We start from the raw sequence: 15,780 nt of genomic DNA on the forward strand, positions 1-15,780 counted from the left end.
AATTTTAGTCTCTCAGCTCCCCCTTAGGGTTACATGCACAGCTTTTCATGCTGGGTTCTTTCTAGCTCTTGGCTCCCTTCTGCTACAAGGCTCAGCTTCTGATCGGAGCTTCCAGTTCCAGCTACAATATAAATCACCCATCACTTACTGTCTGAGCACTCCAGCAATGTTTGCATTCCTGAGATGTCTGATATCTCCTATTGCGTGGAGCTTTCTCCAGATACATACTGATGCTTACTTCTTCCTCCTATTGTTCCTGAAATAGGCACTTCTGAGTTGAAAATAGTTTTAAGACTTTTAGTACCTGGAATTTGTTAGCAGAAATTGCTTACCCATTCCATAATAAGAATGTGTAGTGGCATAAGTAATTAGCTAACGTGCAGTCAAATCAAAACAAAACAAAACAAAACCTACAGCAGCTGCACCTTGGAGAAGAGAGTGCGTGAGCATGCAAAGCACCCAGAGCAGATGACACTTCTTGTCCTCATAGCAGCTTTTTAAATTTTTAATCAGTATTTGCTGAAGTGTTGCTGGCATGAGCAGCACAGCTCTGGGACAAGAAACCTCCACGTTAGTGCAGATTTTCATCAGCAAATCTGCACTTTTGCCTTTATGGCATATTTTTATCAGGGAGCTGGAGCAAAAGACTTGCAGATTCACCTTCCCACCAGGGTGTGCTCTGCCTGTTTTGTGGCACTGGGAAGCCAGCAGAGCCTTGGCTTGCGCTGGCCTGAGTGACTGCTTTCTGTACACGCTTGAATGATATATGGATACCTTGGTGATAAGGATGAAATTGCCGTATAATTACTAACTTCAGTTTAAATCACAGAGCTTGACGTGAAATTATTTTCTGATTGTCTAGGACAAAATATGCTTACATAATTCATTTTGGAAATTAGTAAAGCACTGTCACTGTCCATTTCAAAAACACTCCGTGCCAATTACAAAGGCAGAAGTTGGGCATTTATTGTGTTTGCAGTAACATGATGGATTTCTGATTCAGGGTTGTATTTTTTACACACTGTTGAAGTTTAAAGATGAAAGAATTGTATCAAACTATGCTCTGAACTTTACTGTCTTCAACGTTAACATTACCTTGGCTGTTTTCAGTTCTGTATCATTATCACAGCTGTATCCATCTTCTCCCACTATGTCAACTTTTTTCAGGAGAAAGTGCTTCTCATCTTCTGTAGTTTTGTGCTTCCCTGCTCTATTTTTCATTTATTTGTGTGTGTGTGTGTGTGTTCTGTTTTGTGTGCAGTGACCTCCCTTGTCTTTCCCCGTGGCCTGGTATCACTGTTTTCCTCTCCTTCCCCTCTCAGCCCACACAATGCTGTGGCAGTGGCACTGTAGTCAGCATTGTTTAGCTGACATGAACTTGGACCTAGTCCTTTCTGGTCACTGAGGCGAAGAAGTTGTTGCCAGTGACAGAGGCAAGAAAACTGTATTTAATTATTGCAAGTTCTGCAGCAGTCCCATGTTAGCATCCACCTCTGCACATTGCTTTGGTGGAGCTTCACAAGAAATCACACATTCTCACCCTCCTTCTTCATAGTAACAATAATGAGAATAGGAGATGAGACATAAATGTAATTATTTAATAACCAAAAAATGATTGGAGAACCTTCACTTACAACCAGAGTCTTCTGAGAATACCTTGTATGTGACACAGTGCTTTCAGGACACTGGAAATCTTCTTACTGGAGAACTTAAGCAAATAAAATGCTTTCAGTAAATACTTTAAAAAAAAATGAAAGAAAGAGAAAAAAGTGTTCTGCTTGAAAGATTCTTTCCTTTAAGCCTGATGCTTCCTTTATTCAAAACTCATCCTACACCAAACCCACTTCTTAAAAGGGGAAAAATCTCTTCAGTCCTTCTCTCGTTAGGACTTCTTCAGCAGTTTTTAGGAGCAGGTGTATCCTGAGCAGCTGTGCATGTCTGTGCTGCAGCCCCAGTTTGCCCTAGGGAGACCTGGCAGGTTTAAAGGGAGAACCACAGCTGTTCCTGAGTGCACAAGGCTGTGATCATACCCAAAGCTGAGGTAGCTGTATCTGTCACCAAAGCTTCTGAGTGCCTACTACAACCATTATTTTAATTTTACATCTGCAATCCTATTAGTTGTGCACTCAATATCTCCTGGGCTGGTGCACAAGGAAGCCTTTCCTCCAAAGCTACCCCCAGCCATGCTGCCTGATGACATGTTTGGGAAGCCTGACAGGCCCTTGAGGTAGTGAGGGTTGGGAGCATCATTTGATAACTATTGAGAGAAGGCTGCCATCTTCCACTCATCACTCAGCATCGTCAGAGTGCAGCTTCTCTCCCCTGGACACAGGCAAACTCTGCCCAGGGCACTCAAGCATCATTTAATGTGGCCACCCTGCCAGTATGACCTGCCTGGTCTCTTGGACCTCCCAGCAGTGTGATGAGGACTCTTGCTATGCACAGGGAGCTTTCTGCTGAGGTGTTGGTGGCCATTAACCTGCACATGAAGGAAATAAAAATAGCCACTGTGATTTTTCTGTCTCCCTGTGGCTAAAAGATACCACAGCTGAAGTTTTAAAGCTATGCTTGCTATTGTTTTCTCTCATTTTTTAAAAATCAATTATTTTACATAGTTCTTTTCATTCATATAGTGCCACACATTTAATATTCTTGCAACTGTGACATAAAAATGCATGCTCTGTAATCATTTTCATGGTAAAATTCAATGAAACTGAAATGTTCAGAGAGATTAAATCTGAAAAGCATATGGGTCAAGCTGAAAGAGTCCTTTATGAATTTTAACAATTATTCACTGATTTTAAAACAACTGTTCATCTCTGATGTGTGCGAAAACCTTTAGAACAGTATTTGGAAGAAGATGTCATTGAAATGTTCCAGTACTTGATAAATAAGAAAAGAGCTGATTTAATTTCAGAAACACTCCATAAACGTGTCTTTCTGTCTCTGAAAAATGTAATGCAAAACCGAGGATTGTCGTCTTGTACCTTTGGGCTTTGAGGTTAACAGGCTTAATCCTAGTTTCCTATCCTGGAATTCAGCTGTCAGTTTATTGGTAAGTGGTAATGTCATGGTTATTCACATCACTGTGCCAACTGAGATTTCTGCCAATCTTCACTCTACTTACTTGCAGGAAATTATGCAACTTAGGGTAGCTGATATTTTTGCTGATGTTTTAAGAATTAACTAATCAAAAATGCGAACTTCTCTTAAAGAGGCATTATGTTTTTAAGATTTGACTAGAAGATAAAATCTTTCATTTTAATACACTTGAAATGTCTTTGTGCATATGGAATCATACATTAAAGGCAGCTATGTAAAATATCAGTACTTGTAAAATGTATAACAGATGTTACATTGGAGTCTCTTTTCATTGATTCGCTCTTTTATACATTTTCTATTAATAACACTTTATGACATGTATATGTAAACATAATTACATAAGGAAAAATGAAGCTGGATCTTTTATCCCTTTTATTGCAATCCAGAAAAGGAAACATTACCTAATCTTCTTGGTTCCTAAAATCAAAGGAAAGGCAGGCAGTATGAAAGCAAAGAGTGTCATCTTCTGCAGAAGAGCAGACCAAGGAACAGCCATCTCAATTCTATTCTAGTTTCACCTTGATTAACTGCTTGAATCACAGGTCAAGTAGTTTTACAGCCTGCTTTTTACTGGGATGAGCCACAATTATGCCTCATGTAAGTGAGAGTATCACATTTTCTGCATCTCAGAAGTCCAGTCCCTCTGCCTTCAGTGGTCCCAGTTTCCATAGTTTCTGATAGTTGTGACTGGCAGTTTCATAGGGGTGGTTCATGTTCTTCATTCACATCCATGGTGTCTCCTGATACCTGAAAGGTAAAATGAACTAGATTTAGAGTTTAGAAGCTTATTTCCATCTGCTATAAAAGCGGAACAGGGCAACCTCATTTGAAATACAGTTTGGCTAAGATTCCACTTATTGACTGCTAAATTAATTTTAGTAACTGCAGAACATTTCACTAAAGGCTTCCCACCTCTGTTCCTGCTGAACACCAAAAATACAGACCTGAAAATCTTGAATGGTAATAGCAACAAAGTTTGTTGAGCTGCTAGATACTAGGGAAAAAAATCCACATTTTGTAAAAAAAACTAGTTACATTCCTCACTTATTGAGATCCATGGGAGCTGTGGATCACTGGCAGGTACTTCCATTTAGATGCATAGCTTCATACACTCAAAAGCTGGAAAATTTGTCATACATGCATCAACGAGTTCAGGTTTTGCCCATTTGGAAGATTATGCCATTTATACTCCTCTGTACAATATGTAAAGCTGTAGGAGTCATTTCGTGGGCTATTCTGTTGTGAGTGACTAGTACACACTTCAAAGAACCTTTTAGTTCTTCCTTGGTAAAGTAAGTCTGTGTCAGAAAGTGAGGAAATAATGTATTCAATTTGGCTTGTTCAATTTTCAGGTAGAGCAAACAGATGTTAAAAGTATTTGCCAGAAGAAACACTGTGGGATGTGGAGCCTGAGAGCCTGTAGGGCAAGGCACAGGTTTTCAAAACCATAACATGTTTACTTCTGTTGGTTATTACTGTTCTAATATTAGTCTGTGTCTTCTGTTAAATCATGTATAGAGAGCTATTTTATGGGATTGTTCTTCCACAGGCTGCCTTGAGTTAGGGACCAGTTTGGAAGGGGGGGAGGGGGGAATGATACTAGGCAATTTTCTGAGAATATGAATCAAATGTAGCTTTTGGATCTCTCAGAACTAAATTATTTACAGAAGTGAATTAGCTTTAGCTCTTTTCTCCCAAGTCGGTTCACATCAGTGGTGTGGGATTTTTTATGTAATTTGCCAAGAGTAAGAAGAATCAGTGCAGATTTGGTGTTATCTGCATATGCTTTACTGTAATTTCTGTAAACCAAAACCAAATTGGAAATCTCTTTTTGCACAGAGAGAGATCTCTAGTTGCTCTGCCAAAATGCAGGCCAGCACATTGTGTGAGAGCACATGCATATTTGGGTCTGAACATTCAAATTAGACATCATCAACAGAAAATTTTATCTCAGTTCTTTCCCTCCTTCTTCCACTCCCTCACCCCTGTGCTTGCTGGTAAATATAAATTAGAAAGGATGTATAAAATAAATAACTTCAAAAATTCCCTGTTGAATACATAGTTCTGCTAATCAATGGTGTGTAATCTCATTCAAGTCAATTATGTTGTGTGGGGTGAATGCCTTCCAACCACATTTCGATGACAGTAGGCACTTTAATTTTCTGTAGCACTTTATGGTTTCTGCTTGTCATGATAGATGTACCATTTTGTCAATATTTAATCAAGAAACAATTAAACTTCATGAAAACATTCAGGACTCCATCCTTGGCTGGTAAAATCCTCTCTAGTGAATGCTGTCAATCCATGCTGATACACACCAGCTGCATATAGAACTGTGAAAGTTTAGTCTGCTCCAGAAAGAGATGACAGAAGTTAGCCAAATAGACACCATGTCACTTTGCAATTGCTACAATATTTGTTTATAATAAGGACTAGAGCACAGAAGTATTTGACATGCATTTCATATATTCTTACTAGTGTTATCTCATTAAAATACTTTAAAGCAATGAAAACACTAGAATTGGTGGTTCTTGTAGGTGGGAAGTGGAGTGTAAAGCAACAAAAGAAGATATTGTTACCCAAAAATGCACGTGATAATGTACTTAATTATTTTAACTTATTTCTTTCAGGTAGCTAATCAGGTTGTTCAGGCTCTACTTACTCAAAAGGTAAGATGTGATTTGTGTATTGTGGTGTAACTTAAAGCTTGTTTCATTTGTTTCATTGTTCATTTGATAGAGACATATATCTTAAACAGGAAACTATGTTCACACCTTTAGTTACCAAGGCTGCCACATGGCAAACCCAAAGTCAAGATTCTGTAATTGAAGTGAAAGGAGTTTGGACATCTTTAAGGCTTGATCGTACGTGACCCATAATCAATTTTTATTTTTTACCTAAATATTGACACAAAAGCATCTGAAAATCCTTCCTCCAGATGGTGATTTTTGCACTGCCTGTCCCTAACAAGTTGTGTCCCTCCCACTGTCCATTCCTGTGAAATGTAAACCAGATGAATTACTGTGCATGCCAGTAGCTGGCACACTCACATTCCATGGAAGGAGTCTCTCTGAGGAAAAGAGAATGTGTACTTTATTTTAAAAATACTCTTGATGTCCTCTTGCTCCATTCTCCTGGGTAACCAAGGGAAGTACTGCCCAGGCAGAATCCTTCTAGGGTGCTTACAAACCTGGCAGAATGGAAGGATTCACTGTGGCTTCTGTCAAGGTCTGTTCTGGATTGAGTCTTGTCTGAAGTTTCAGTTTTCTGAAGTGGTCTTTGAGCTAAACATGATTTCATTTTGTTGAAGGGGGAAGGGGGGAAAGACAAACTAAATGTAAAAATCTGTAATAAGAAGCTATAAGTACTTCAATATTCATGAAATGATCCTTTGTGAGATCTACACCACTTGATGAATGTGGCATTATTAAAATACTTTGGATCATTTAGTTTTAAAAAGATGATTCTGAAAGAGACATAAATGCCGTCTTTTAATGCAGATAGTGCAAAGAAGAATATAAACTGCTTTGTCTACACTTAATGACAGGACAAGTAATAATGTTCTTAAAATGTAGCAAGAAGCACCAAATTAAAATAATAAAAAACCTCTGCCACCTACTCAAAGCTTTCTAGATGCAAATAGTTTTTGAGAACCGGCTCCAAAGCCTCCCTTATTGCCATCATTGAGACCAGCAGAACGTCATTCAGAAAGCCCCCTGCAAAGGGGTGAGCAAGGGAGCAAGGGGGACAGCAGGGCAGGCAGGATGTGGAGCCCCAGGGTCAGAGTCAGACATGAAGGCGTGCTCAGGGTCAGTCCTGTGTTCCTGGGCAGGTCCATGGGGAGGAGACAGGTCCCAGTGAAGCTGAGCCAGGGGATCAGGTTGCAGTTCAGGATCAAGAAGGCAGAGGGCTGGCTGCAGGTGTAGCTGCCAGGTGGCTGCTCCTCGGCTCAGGTGTAGGCAAGATGACCTTTAACTCTGCCAAATAAACTCCCAAAAGTGGGGAATGTGGCCTGAGAGTGGGAGAGACAAACATCCAGAGCCATCTGCACCTAAATGAATGGTAAATAGATGCAGGAGGTTGCATTTGTCTATCCACACATGAAGGAGAAGGCTGAGTAACCTTCTCAGCTCCTTTCTGGGCAGATTTTTTTGTGAATCAATTCTATGATATTCTGTACAGATTAAAAGATGTTCAGGGAGGTGTTCTGACCTCATTAAATCTGCTCTGGGGGATCCTGTCCTGGAGACAAGAGATGTTCAGGTGACCTGTAGATGCGTCATGCACGACTCTGGAGTGTGCCATTGCCCATTACATAAATAACACACTCGTGTGACCCAAGCCAGCATCAGGAATGCAGAAATAATAACATTCCCTAAATCTGTTCACCCGACAGCTGTGACCAAAGAACAGCCACACAGTTGTTTCCACATATTAGAGCTGAAAGTATCATTGTTCAATCCCATGGTTTTGAGATGCACAACAAAGCCCTTTACTCTGGAAGAGGGATATTGCCTTACAGCAGTTGGAAGTGCTGCAGCTTGGAGGTGATTTGTGCAAGCCACAGCACCCAGGGAAGCTTGGAGTGTTGCTGTCCATGCTGTTACTCTGTGCACACACATGGGCATGGTCTGTGCTTCATCAGAGGACTGCAGAGGCTGCAGAGTTATTGCTATGATATGTTTTAGAAATATAACAAGCTATTTAAAAAAAAATCTCAAATCTGTTTTTCAATACAGTTTCAATGGAAATTGAGTTATTTTCTCATGTTAATATACACAAAAGCCTCATACATATTCTATATTATAAAACCATATGTGATGAAATATTTAGCAGTGGGTTAATGGCAATATATTAATCTCTAGTTTGGGAATAGTACGATTGTTTCCCAAATGAAGAGAGGAGCTTCCTGATTCCCTTTGCAAAGGTGTCAGACATTTTGATGACTACATACTTTCTCAGTAATGAATTCTCCCAAACCCATAGGAACTAAGGAATTCATATGGATACAATAAAACCAGATTTGAATACATTTAATAAAGTGATTTACTTAAGGTTGATGGGGTTTAACAGCTGCTTACCTATTACTGAGTAATAACAGGTAATTTAATATCCGTAGAAAGAGGAAAGAGGGTGCTCTTCTAAATGCTAATGAATATTAGCTGTTATAGTGCTCCTGACACCGTTCATACACGTCCTTTTATAAGAAAAGACAGGAACACAATGGCATACAATAAAGAGGAAATTGCACTCCTCACACCAGTCCCAAAAAGGTAGATATCAGAACCCAAATAGTAACTAGTAAATAGATAAATCTACCATCATGCAGCTGAGCAGTAAGACAGAGCCAGTCATGCCACAGAGAGATAACACACCTCTGGGGCATTGCAAGACTTGGAGAAAAGCTGAGAGCTTCCAGAAAATGGAGGAGAGTGATTTGGTACAGTAGTGCACACTGTGTAGGCTTTGCTGTGAATTTGAAATTGTCCCTCAAGGACTAATTTTTGCTTAAATTAAATACATGCTGTAATGTAACGTATAAGGCACTGTGAACTCACCACTGAGTGGAAAGACTGTGATTCCACTGAGGGAATCTGGTGACACAAATTGAGTGAGCAGGGCTTGAGTGATTTATCAATGTCACTGAATCCTTGAAATGAAATTACAGTCTTAAATGTTCACTTTTCAGGTACATAATTTGTTACAGTACATATAGAATTTCTCTGAGAGACTTTTTTTTACTGAGGACATGGAGAAACTATTTTAAATTGAGATTTCTACTGAATTAGCCACACAACAAAGTTTCACAAATTTAATGTAACAAAATTCTATGGGTTTTGTACCACTCACTACTAGAAAATTTTACCTCTAGGAAATTTAAGAAGTCAGAAAAGGAACAAAATTATTTGAGGCAAACCTGTGTGCTATGATGTTTACTGAAAACATCCATTCTTTCTCCTTCCACCCAAGGACTTCTCATATAACATGAGCTGATTGAAGTGCTGAGAACTGTTTGGGTTTTTTCTCCCATGCATTTTGTGATCTGTGTATCTACTTTTTGCATATTACTCTCCTCCATAGGAGTGTATTCAGGAGAATATTTTTTTATTCTGGCTCTGTATGAATGTTATTTCTTATTCATTTTCATCAATTAAATAAAAAAATGAGTGAATTAAGTGTTAATTGAAACAGAAAGAAGTATGTTCAGAGGAAGAGCAGTGGTTTTATGGAACCTCTAGTGAGGGCATTGGATCCCATTTTGGAGAAGAGTCTCATTCATATTGAAGAGATAAAGCAAGACTAGAGGGGTGCTTGGATATTACTCTAGTAAAACCATAGGAATACCTTAAATATTTGGGAAATTACTATTTTAATAGCTAGTCGTTTTGCCCACAGGAGAGGAATTATATGCTTCAGACATGTGTGAGTTTTATTAATTGGTAATTCTAGGACTTCAACTTTCTAAACTCAGACTCTATTTTGCCAGAATAGTGCTAGTTTTATGTGCCTCATTTCTCCTCTGGGCTATGTGTGGCATTACCATGGGCAGGGTTTATAGCATCTGGGCAGGTAATCTACTGTCTTATATTTCACTTTTTACAGAAATTCTAAAGTTTGAAAGATAAATCCTACAGTTTTAAAACTGTAAGATAGGAAGGTTTTGAGCAGAGGCCTTGCTAAGATTTCAGTTTTTTCTGCATTTTTAGTTTCTGTGCATCATTTTTCCCTTTCAGTGCACTTGGTGGTGTTGAAATGTTTAAGCTCTGTTTTAACAGACAGGGCTCAATTTTAAATTCCCTGATTTATAAAAGGTGCATAATGTTGGGTCTTGATGCTTGTGGAAGACCAGGGATAAGAGGTCTCACTGACAGAAATCAAAGCTTTAGAGCTTTACAAAACATCCAACTCAAGATTTTTTTGGGGATCGTGTTGGAAGGCTCTAGCAATTTCAGTTGAACAGCCATTTGACAGCCACCCAAAACAAAGGTTATTAAACTATCAGGAGAAAATAACTGCATTCATCCAGTAGTGTCATAAAAATCTGATACATATGCATAAAAGGGTGTTTACAATTTTCTGAAAGTCTCAAGATGAGCATATTTTATTGTGTGTTCACCTCTTATAACCTCTGTGCTTGTTACAGCGTAGACTAGAGCAATTGTAGGCAAGAGTTTAAGCTGCATCTGACCACAATTTCCTCCTCTGAGTTGTTTTCTCATAAAGCCAGGTCATCATGTTGTTAATGGTATTGACAGGACAGCATATGGGGATCCAGAGGCCTGTTTCTCCGTCTTCATATGGTGGAAAGTGATATGAGCTAGGCAATACCACAGGGCAGCAAATGTCCTAAATTTAAAGGAATATGGGGAAGTATTTTGGAGTTCTAAATTTGAAAAAAAAAAAAAAACCAACAAAAAACACCCCCACAATTAGGAGACTGCTTTTCCTTGATTATGAAGCTCTCATACCTCAAAAGGGACAGCTGCACAGATTATTTTGAAGAGCTGAGTGTCACATTCTGCTCACTCTCCAAAATCCTGAAGAATCCTATATTCCTCCAAGTAGCCAGGAAGGGCAGGTTTTACATTGAAGATAGATAGATAGATAGATAGATAGATAGATAGATAGATAGATAGATAGATAGATAGACAGATAGATAGATAGATATTTGCTATATCTGAAAGCCATTAATGGCCTTAATGGTTTTGCAGTCCTCCTCTGCTTCTAATGGCTAATTTTAAGGCTATTTTATAGAATCATAGATTTGCTTATATTGGAAAGGTCCTTTGAGATCATGGAGTCCAACTATTAACCCAGCATTGCCAAGCCCAACACTAAACCATGTCCCCAAGCACCACATGTACACAGCTTTTAAACATCTCTAGGGTTGGTGACTCCACCACTCTCATGGGCAGCCTGTTCCAATGCTCGACAATCCTTTCCATTAAGAAATTTTTCCTAATACCCAATTGGAGCCTCCCCTGGTGCAACTTGAGGCCATTTCCTCTTGTCCTATCAGTTGTTACCTGGCCAAAGTGACTGACCCCCACCTGGCAACAACCTCCTTTCAGGGAGCTGTAGAGTGTGAAAAGTCCCTTCTGATCCTCCTTTTCTCCAAGATAAACATCACAGTTCCCTCATCTGCTCCTTATAGAACTTTTGCTCCAGACCCTTCACCAGGTTCACTACCATTCTCTGGACATGCTCCAGCACCTCAGTGTCTTGCCATGAGAGGCCCAGAACTGAACACAGGACTTGAGGTGTGGCCTCACCAGTGCTGAGTTCAGGGGGACAGTCACTGCCCTGGTCCTGCTGGCCACACGATGTTTCACACAAGGCAGGATTTCACTTGTGGCCACCTGGGCACCTGCTGCCTCACATTCAGCTGGCTGTCCACCAGTGCTCCCAGGTCCTTTTTCCTTTCCAGCTGTTCTGCCCCCAGCCTGCAGCATTGCATGGGATTGCAGGACCTGGCTCGTGCTGGAATTCTGAGGCAGGATCTTAACACTACCTGTGTCTGGTGCACCAATATCTTCCTACAGCCTTTCCAGCTCTACAAAGACAAGTTACAGTGGGGAGGATACAGACGATCCACAACAGGCCACAATAATGGCTTTTTTATCTAGAAAAAGGGAGGAGGGGATCAGACTTCAGAATAGCACATTGAACTCATAGTGTCACTTTGAACTTCTTCCTGGTTTGGAATAGCTTAGACTTTTCTTTAGCTTGTGCTTATTTAAGTATTCACATATTAATTGCTGCTTTCTGCTTTGTGTCACTGCAATATGAAACACATCACTAGCAAAGTCACTTTTATCCTAAAAGAAAACTCCAACAGGAGGTGACAGGTAACTACTGTTTGTCATTACAAGATTGTTTTACTATTACCCTGGATGATGAAACAACCAGAGAAAATGAAATAGTAGTATAAATTTCCGATTTATACTACTTTAAAAGTTATATGTTTATTTCTTCTTAGTATCTGACATTACTTGAAGCTTTGTAAGTGATTCTGTTACCTGCTTTCTAATCTTCTTATTTTCTCTTGTGCTGCAGGGTCTGAGGGAGGAATGTATAAAGCTGAAAATGAGAGTTTTTGATTTGGAACAACAGAATCGAACTTTAAGTGTGCTTTTCCAGCAGAAAGTCAAACCAGCTTCTGACCTCCTCCTTCAGGTAGGAAATGGCCTTTGAAGAAAGCAAGCTATGAGCTTTATATTTCTTACGATTATAAAATACTTTTCTTCTTTTTAAAGTTATGTCAAGAAACAGGAAATGACTGCTGATATATTTAATATATTAGAAGAATATCTGTTATCTATAATCTGATCCCATTGAAATTGAGTGTGTGCCAATGAACTATGACTAGATATTATGTGGAAATCTGGAGAGAGGAGCACACCTGCAGAGTAACTTACTTTTTTGGTGCTTCTTCACTGTGATAAATGGAATGATATGGGTTCATTATCCCTCTGCAGGGGAGAAGGTCGGATTCCTTAACATTCTGCTTGATGGTGAGCAGTGTAATTTCCTGTGAGAAGACAGCCCATTTATTTAACTTTTGCCATATGTGATACTGTCGTGGTTTCAGCTTTCTTGTGAGTGCCTAAGTACATCTTCACAGGCTTAGACTGATTTTTTTTGCCAGTGTTTTATGGAAGGATATAGCTGAGAAACCACATGCCCTATCTCCCACTCATTTGCCATTCTGGAATACTAAGAGATGTTTCAGAATCCCTTTTCATTTGGCAAAGTCCATTATTGTGAATGAATCCATCACTTTGGCATCCTTTTGTAGAAGTGGAATTGCTTTGCAGAAGTTCCAGCAAATCTGACCCTGAGCTAGGGGAACAGCAAATGAAGACTAATTAAAACTTTGCAGGTCATGGCAGCAACGTAAGTGATATTAAAGTTGTATCTTACTTAAATCCTTGCTGTTCTGCATCTGTATCTCACAGTAACATTTGGACCTTGCACTGTTGCTCAACAGCTGAGGGCTGCTAAGCCTCACCAGGCTTATCTGTTTATTGAGGAAACCTGGTCTTCTCACAGCTGCTGTTAAAGGCAAGGGAATCCCCATGGTGAGGACAAATAGTTGTACTTACTGTGGAATCCTAAAACACAGGCAGAGTGGTGCCAGGTCACCATCACAGGGATCTGGATTCTTGAATTATCATCAGGTTCTTGTTCTGGCTCTTGATTTTGTGTTGATTTAGGTATTGCTAGGTCAGAACCTCCTCTGTTCTGATTTCTTCTCCCTTGCTCCCTGCTTGCTTTCATTTTTCATCCTTCCTAGATGCCTGTATAGAAGACTGATTTATTCATCCACAGTTTCTGACATATCCACCACAGCATGGATCTTTATTGCTCACTTCTGCTTTTGTCAGTCATATAACCTGCTCCTTCTTCCTGGGTTGGAGCGATTTTTAATATTTTTTTTATTTTTTTAAATTTTTTTTCTGTTTCCAGAGTGTCTGACTTGAGTGTGCATTAGTTTGGGGTTAAATTGCACAGGAGTCATACTCTGGACATTGATTATTACATATATGTCTCCTATTCCCAATTCCTTGTGTGGCAACAATAAAGCCAGGTTCTTCTGGGAATGTTAGGTGGCATCTGAAAAGTGGGATCAGTGATTTGACTTGAATCCCTTGAAACCAGATTGTGTCTCAGCTGTGAAAGAAGTAGAAAGAGATGAACTTGCACAAGGTGGAAACAGGAATCAAATGATCTAACTGGCTTTTGTGAGGGATTCAAACTATTTTACATCATTGTTCTTGCACAGATTGGCAGGAACTAAAGTGTGCAGATTTCTCCCCTTCCTCTTCATTTAATTTGTCTTCATTGTCTGAGGACAAAAGGGAATTAAGTTAATTCACAAAGTCCAGGTCTCTGGTGTTTTGTCCCTGCTCTTGCTATCAACAGGTTTTAACACACACACACACACACACACACACACACACACACACACACACACACACACACACACACACACACACACACATCCTGGGGGGCAAAAAGCAGAGAAAAAGTTGCAGTGTACATCAGAAAATGAAGAACTTAATATGTCCTTAAAAAAAATCCAGTAAATCTGTGACTTTCTAGAAATGTAATTATCCTCTAATTATACTTCAGACTTGAATAAATGATGTGAAGTCTATAATCTTGAAGTCTGAAATGTAACATCTGAAGGGTGTTTTCTAAGAATTGCACTTGAACAAATACTGTTGTGTGCCTGCACAGAATTAAAGCACACTTTGGACTTTGAAATGCACACAGCCCAGATTTAGAGCAGTAGGTAAATATTGGTTTCAATGTGTCACTGCAGAAAAATTCTAAATATGTGCTAAAGGACATTTCTGTTAAATCATGACCCCAATCAAAGTGAATGGGCAAATACTGCTAACTGGGGCCAAGGGGTGTTTTCACCTTTCCTGCACTGTCTGATACAGTACAATTTAATTTTATTTAATGCTGATCTCATCCTAGGATTAGTCACACTCAGTACAACTACAAATTTAGAAGAATGCCACAGTAGAGGGCAGAAGCTGAAATAAGTAGTAATTAGTTACTTTTTCTGCATATCAGCTTCTGTGATTTGGTAGTGTATTGCCATCACATTATTCTGTATTTGACATTAGAAGAATCTTGTATTACAAACTAATCTTATTTTTAAACTGTAAACATTTTGACTTCTCAGATTTCAACAGAAATATAGATTTCTTTTTTTTAAAAAAAATTAAAAATTAGAGTAGATGTCACCATTACCCTGGTTTTTATATATGTTTGATTGCAGAGCAAATATACATGTTTCATGTGTCTTAGAAATGAGATCATTCACATTTTTTTCATGAAATGATTGATTCCAGTGTTTTGAATTTGACTGCAGAGGAATGGCCCACATACCATACAAACTCCACTGTGTTTGTTTTCCTCATGCTTCTCACACAGTTCAAAAGAAAACTGATTTTGCTACCAATTTAAAAGAAAAATCATGTAATATGGTTTTCATGACTGCCCCAGGGATCCTGCAGCATAAAAATGGTATTTAAAGTATTACATTTTCATGCATTTACAAGAAGTCTAAGTGCTTATGAAGTTGAAGGGTCTAATAGAATTTTTAAAGCAATATGTGTCAAGGCATGTGAATGTGTATGTTGCCATGTAACTTCTTTGCTGCCAGAAATTTTGGTGTGCTTCCTGCTTGAAGGGAGTGACACAGATGCTGTGGCACCCCTGTCATGAAAACATAAGTAATGTGAGGAGGAGAAAGAGGTAACTCAGGCTTTTCTTTTGTTCACCTCTGATACTGTAGGCACTTTTAAGAGCTACCATGTCTTTCTGGGGACATTCTTTCTAGCCGAAGTGTGTGATTTATAGAGACAGTACTGGAGTAGGTAAATAAGGAGGAGGCTGATCACCATTATTATTAATGAGGTTGTTGATGTTGTTATATTCAGACAATCTCTCTGAAACAGCTTTTTTTAAAATGATGAAGCCTTGGAAAAGTGTTTTATGTCAGCACCACCTGAGAAAGAGCGACAGTTTTAGTTAAAACCTGACACACAAGAGTAGCTTCTGCCCTAACAGCCTTAATTTTCCTCTTTTAATGTAGTTGCCAAAAAGATACTCAGTACTGCCTGTCATAGCAAGAGGGTTTCCGAAATCAAACCAGGA

The 15,780-nt window shown here is 39.2% G+C and overlaps 1 protein-coding gene across 3 annotated transcripts in view; it reads left to right on the top strand.

Annotated features, from left to right (window-relative positions):
• Positions 1-15,780, top strand: part of NCKAP5 (NCK associated protein 5) — a 205,899-nt gene that overhangs the window by 107,338 nt on the left and 82,781 nt on the right. For all 3 annotated transcript variants that reach the window (XM_071562747.1, XM_071562748.1, XM_071562749.1), the window contains exons 6-7: positions 5,733-5,771; positions 12,160-12,279. In XM_071562747.1, coding sequence (XP_071418848.1) covers positions 5,733-5,771; positions 12,160-12,279 — 159 coding nt within the window. The remainder of the gene's footprint in view (positions 1-5,732; positions 5,772-12,159; positions 12,280-15,780) is intronic.

Source organism: Pithys albifrons, chromosome 8, assembly GCF_047495875.1.
Source record: "Pithys albifrons albifrons isolate INPA30051 chromosome 8, PitAlb_v1, whole genome shotgun sequence".
In the NCBI taxonomy this organism is placed as follows: domain Eukaryota; kingdom Metazoa; phylum Chordata; class Aves; order Passeriformes; family Thamnophilidae; genus Pithys; species Pithys albifrons.